Consider the following 6000-nt stretch of genomic DNA (forward strand, 5'->3'; position numbering starts at 1 on the left):
AGTGTAAAAACAAGCTAAACTTAAAAAAAGATGGACCAGCGTTATAAAAATATACCAAGGGAAATTCCAAAATATACATTCCAATTTAAAGTAATTCATGGAAAAAAAGGAAATGGCAAAGAGTAGGCTGTGGATCTCATTGGTCTGCAATTCTCTCTGAATCCATCTCTCTGATGTCTATGGATATTAACGACTAAAATACAATGAATATCCATTTGCTCCTCATGATAATTTAGACGTTTTAAAAATCATTTTTTTCAGTCTAATAAAATTACTACAGACATAATACTGTAGGAATGGGTGATTCATCTCTACTCATGATTGAATATAGTGCAGAATCAGTAATAAACATTCTAGCAGAGATCTACAGAGATAATATGAAACTTGACTTTTTTTGGACTGGGGAATACGTCAAAGAAAGTTTTACCTCCATTACTTAGAATTTATATGCGCCTATCAAACGTTTTATGTGGATGACTGGATTCTGCCTGTACATTCCTGCTCAGATTTACTTCTATGTAGGGAAAACTGTGGTACTTAGAACCAAGCCATTCATATACAACTACTAAAACATCATGCAAATTTCCTTAAGAAAGAGACTCAACCCCAAAGTCTTCAAAAAGACAACTCCAAATTTTGTGGGAAAAGATGGGGATTTGGGAGGAGAATTGGCCTTTAATTTTCCTGAACTAGACTAGTATGGATGCAGGTGCGTAAGAGCATTTAGTTTGTGATGCACCTGCATGAGACGCAGATGCACGAGAGCAATTAATCTTGTGCCCTACATAAAGCATTAACCAATAAACATTTTCCAGAAAGTGCATCATTACTACTTCATTTCCCAAGACCTTTGGAGGGAAAAATTATATCAAATACAATTACTGATTTTAATTTACTTTTGATGACTTACACTATCAGATTTTAGAGTAGAAGGCGGCAATAGTGAAACATCTACTGACGAAGTACAATTCCACAATTTGGTTAAATATAACAGTGACTCCTTACAGTACAGAAAGTAGCCCAGCCAATAAGTAAACAGAATAGCACATAGATCACAAAGAGTAAAATCTTACTCTTTCTAGTCAACAGATCACTTAATCTGTGAGTACTTATTAAATGTGTTAATTTTCTAATGAACATAATTTTGGAATCTCAAAATTCCCCAGGGATGAAGACATACTAAACATCACTAAATTTAATAGTTGTTAAAAAAAAATTTTTTTAAGTGAACTAAAACTTTTCTACAATAAAAAAGAAATAAGAAGTACTCTACACCTAGGTTCAAATTCCAACTCCACCATTTACTAGCTGTGTAACCTTGGGCAAGTTATTTACCTCAGTAGTTCAGTCTCCTCATCTGTAAAACGGGAATAGTACCTACCACACAGGATTACTGAGATTTAGTTAGTACATATAAACTGCTGAGAACAATGCCTATAACTTATTAAGCACTATAAAATGTTTGTCAATATCATTACTTAATTAGAATGGCAGTATTTTGGATGTTATGCTACTGTGAAGACCAATAAAAGAACTGAGTCAAGTTATACTCACAAAGATTTACCTTTAAGCTACCAAAAACATGAGTCCTAATCTTAAACTTCACTGGTAAAGCAGTCACAAGCAAAGGTCTGCCATATTAAAATACGAATGCAACAGAACCTTTGATACTGAAAAGTTCAAGCAGAGGTATCTACTGAAAATGATCTAATATTCATGATAAAAGACTCAGATGACCACACCACTAATACCTAGCCAAATCCTATACATAAAGTGATACCTTTCAAGTCTTCCAAGAGGACATTATCTTGGGATCAAGTGTGAAACTAGCAGTACCTGCCGAACTGTTTCTGATAAAGAATTTTTTTAATGAAAAGTTATATTTTTCTATTAAATTCTATCACCAAGTATTAACTCCTTTCAGGTTGGACAGGATGAAGTCCATGATGGTAAAAAGCTGCTTATTTAAGTTTTAAAAGTGCTATTTAGATCGCTATTGTACTATTTGAACAGCTGCTGCTAAGTGTACAAATATTTAGACAAGTTAAAAATTACTCACTTTCACGAAACATGAAAAAAGTCCACTGTGTTATATTTTCCTTACCAAAACCTCCCTAAGAGGAGAAAGGTAACAAATTTCCCCCAAAGAAGCATCAGACTCAGGGGAGAAAACAAAGACAACTAGGTTTTATATTTCCTAATTCCTCAATTATTATCTACTTTTAATGTGTTCAAATGAGGTCTATTTTACAGCAACCTCTCGATTTATCTAATTAAAAAAAAAACACACATGCAAACAGTGCCTTTCAACATTTCCTCGTGCCCTCCCACATTTCAACCCAAATGGGTTTTATGCCAATTTCCTGGTCCTATCAAATATTAAAAGAAGGTACATCATGCTTTGTTTTGCTTAAAACCCTAAAAAAACGGACTTCAAAATTGTATCAAGCTAAAAAATTTTTTAAAAAGAAAAAAATTCAACCTCCTACTTCGATCCTATAACCAGAGCCCATCTGAATCTACTTCCAACCTATTCTCTATCAATTGATAACTCAGGATGAAATCTAATTTTCCTCATATAGACTATACATCTTAACTAAACCAAAAGGATTGATAACCTTGACCTATACAAGAATTCTCTTGAATCCTAAAATGTATTACATTAACTCACTTAAAAGATACTTCTAGAAACATTCTGCATGCTAGTGGACAAAAGATAACTTCATCTTTCTTAACATCGTTTCTCACAGCAAGGATTTCCCTGGCTTTATCATTCAAATAGAAATTAACAATTTGACTTTATTTGTATCTTACTGACAGAAGGCTAACAATTTCAGGTGTGCAAATGTAGCTGGTTATGCACATGGCAAGAGGAAGCACATGCTTCATTCAAGAGTCTCTTTACCAAGATTCAAGTTACAAATAAAAAACGTTTTCCGCAAATAAGAAAATTCCTATTACTTTCCAAAGTAAATCTGAAAAAACGGAACCACGCACTAAAACAAAAAGACGCTTTAAATTGACTAAATCCAGACAGAGTATCCCAAATCGCTGGAGAGTCAAAAATTGTTTTCTAAGAATTGAAAACGATAACTTCCTCCATTAGAAAGGTGTCACAATACGGCATTAAGTTTTAAAAAGGTAACGTACTTTATTTAACTGTTCCCATACTGGTTCCAAAAACCAGACTGGACTTTTAAATATTTTTCTGAAGTTCTCTCATCTGCAAGATCAAGTTGGTGACTCTTGGGCATAAGCTGACCTCTATTTTTTTCCACAGGGAAATTACTGCACCAAGAACCTACCTTCCCAAGCTTCTCAAATACAAGAAAAAAACATACTAACGTTGGATTTAGAGACAGCCCTATCTAGCGCTTCAAAAACGAGAAAAAAAAAATCTACATGGAAATGAAGTGTGATGGCAAACAGCAGTGTGCATGAATCACATCTAACGGAGATGTCTAAACAAGGGAAGACGCTGACATCGAGCAAATTTCAAGTAGACGCATAGAGCTGAAGAATTTCCACAGGGAGAAGCACTTGTGGTCCTCTCAACGCAATGGCCTTGGAGAAAGCCCCAGAATCCACGGCCACGGGTTATTTCCACAGTGAGACTTCTCAGAAGCATCCTTAGGAGGACACATCAGCTTCTCTGCCTTCAGGGGCTGGGAGGGAGGGGCGCCGAGCACCATCTTTCCTCTCTGGGAGCTGCAGCCTTACGGACAAGCTTCAAACCTGAGCTACTTCCAACTTCCACGGGGAGAGGGGGAGCAGGGAGCGTGGTTCCACCGCTTTCCTCTCGCACCAAGCGCAGCAGCTGGGCGGCCGTGGCAGTGCGGGAAGAGGCGGCTGGCGCTGCATGCGTGTTTACGTGTCTCGGATGGGTGTGGGAAGGAGACAGAGAGGTTCTAATGAAAAGATGGAGGGGAGAGAGAAAGAGGGGTTGGGAAAAAGGGGAAGCACCACCTTTCTTTTCTCTGCTCTTCCTGGGGATCTGAAAACTCCTCCTAACGGGTCTTTCGGGCTCTTCGGGGCCTTTGGGCAGAGCGGCCGCGCCCGCCTCACAGGACTCCTGAGGCTGCTCGTGGCAGAGGCTCGGGGCGGCCTCGGCAGCCGCGGTCTCCTCAGGCCCGGCGCCGCCGCCGGGCTCCGCGACGCTGAGGCCGCCGCCATTTTGTGGGGAGGACTCAAGCTCCGGAAGCGCCTGCTTCAGCTCGTCGTCTCCGCCGCCGCCGCCACTTTCCCAGTTCGCGTCCGTCGGCGGAGAGGCCTCCGCCTCCGCCTCCGCAGCAGTAGCCATCGCGCCGGCGTGAGGAGCACCGGGAAGCTTCTGCCTACAAGGTCGACGGGGGTGGGGGGAAGGGGTGGCGAGCCAGCTTCGCCGCCAAGCTGCTCTCAGCCCACCCACCCCCTTCCCCCCCGTGGCCGCTGGCCGCTATCCCGGCCCAGCAGCCTCTCGGGGGCCCCAAAGCAGGCGCTACAACCGTGCGGCCCGACCCCAAGAGCCGCTCCTCGCTCGGGCAGTTCTTCTGCCGGCCCCCACCACTCAACGTGCTGGCGTCGGGGCCGGGATGGGGCGGGGCCATCTCGGAGCGCTCCACCAATGGGGGCGCGGCGCCCGCCTCCGCGGGTGCGGACAGACAGCGCCGGGGGGTGGAGCCTCGGGGCGCCGGAGCCCGCCAAAAGGGGCGACCGCAACGGCTAGAGAGTACCTCGACGCCGCGGCCAGCTGCGGGGTGGATGGGCCTCAGGACGAGCTGCGAGTTCCCGGAGCACGCTCGGCCAGTGCTGCAGGCGAGGGAGGCGCGCTGCGCCAGATCCCGAGAACGCAGGCGTCGCCTCTTTACGGGCAAGATTACCCAGCTTCTCCGCGCACGATTCACATCGGCCAGGACAGTACAGAGGCAGTGGTTGTGGGACGATCTCGGCTTTGTGAAATATTTACGTGCATATAAAGCCCTGGAGTGGCGATAAGAGAGTGGACTGCAGCGATAAGAGCATGAAAGCCTCGGGGGCCCACTTCACCGACCTGCAGTTCCCACCGGATCTTGCACCTTTACAACACATTACTCCCACCCGCCCCCCTCTTTTATCTAGAGGGGTTAGAACCAGTGGCACGCCTCCAGCAAACAGTCGATGCCTTGGTCCTTTGATTTGACTTCATAGCCTAATGTTAACAGGATTTGGTTCTGGGGAGCTTGAGGAGAGAGGGGCTGCTGGCTTTTAGATTTCCCTTTGGTGTTTCAGTTTTCCTCAAGTGCGTGTATATTAAAGAAAAATAGAAACGTCTGCAGCCACGTTAAAAAATATACAGCAAGCGATCGCTTTCCCTTAAAACAACTTGACAGTCAAGCAGAAGGCCTTTAAAACAGCTTACACCGATTAGGTTGAAACTACTATTTATTTGGGTTATGGTGAATAGAGAAAATGTAATACTTCTTGGGTCCTTTCTGTACGCTAGGCACTGGACAAAGCGATTTACGTATACTATGTACATTTAATCCTCACAACAACAGATGTTAGGGAGATACTATTATGCACAATTTAAAATAAGTGTTGCATAGGGAGGGTGAGAGGGAGGGAGACACAAGAGGGAAGAGATATGGGAACATATGTATAACTGATTCACTTTGTTATAAAGCAGAAACTAACACACCATTGTAAAGCAATTATACTCCAATAAAGATGTAAAAATAAATAAAGCAGGGATAATAAAAAAAATAAAATAAGTGTTGCAATTAGGAGTATGGGATTAATAGAAACACACCACTGTAAAACAACAAGGATTTACTGTATAGCACATGGAACTGTGTTCAATATCTTGTAATAACCTATTATAGAAAAGAATCTGTAAACTATAGTTAAATAAAAAATAAGTATTGCAAGATATAGAACAAATTAACAAAATGAGAATTTGAAGCCAGGTCTGTTTAACTCCAAATAAAGTACTTGCCCTTGACTGCTTGTCTTAAGACCTAATCTTCACAGCAGCTCTGTACC

The 6000-nt window shown here is 42.6% G+C and overlaps 1 protein-coding gene across 6 annotated transcripts in view; it reads right to left on the reverse strand.

The window, feature by feature from the left end:
- TASOR (transcription activation suppressor) overlaps positions 1–4510 on the reverse strand; it is a 49723-nt gene extending 45213 nt beyond the window's left edge. For all 6 annotated transcript variants that reach the window (XM_024746395.1, XM_024746393.1, XM_024746394.1 and 3 more), the window contains exon 1: positions 3967–4510. In XM_024746395.1, the coding sequence (XP_024602163.1) occupies positions 3967–4300 (334 nt within the window). In that variant the 5' untranslated portion in view covers positions 4301–4510. The remainder of the gene's footprint in view (positions 1–3966) is intronic.
- Between the last annotated feature and the right edge of the window lie 1490 nt (positions 4511–6000).

The sequence above is a fragment of the Neophocaena asiaeorientalis genome, unplaced genomic scaffold, assembly GCF_003031525.2.
Source record: "Neophocaena asiaeorientalis asiaeorientalis breed wild unplaced genomic scaffold, Neophocaena_asiaeorientalis_V1.1 scaffold251, whole genome shotgun sequence".
In the NCBI taxonomy this organism is placed as follows: Eukaryota; Metazoa; Chordata; class Mammalia; order Artiodactyla; family Phocoenidae; genus Neophocaena; species Neophocaena asiaeorientalis.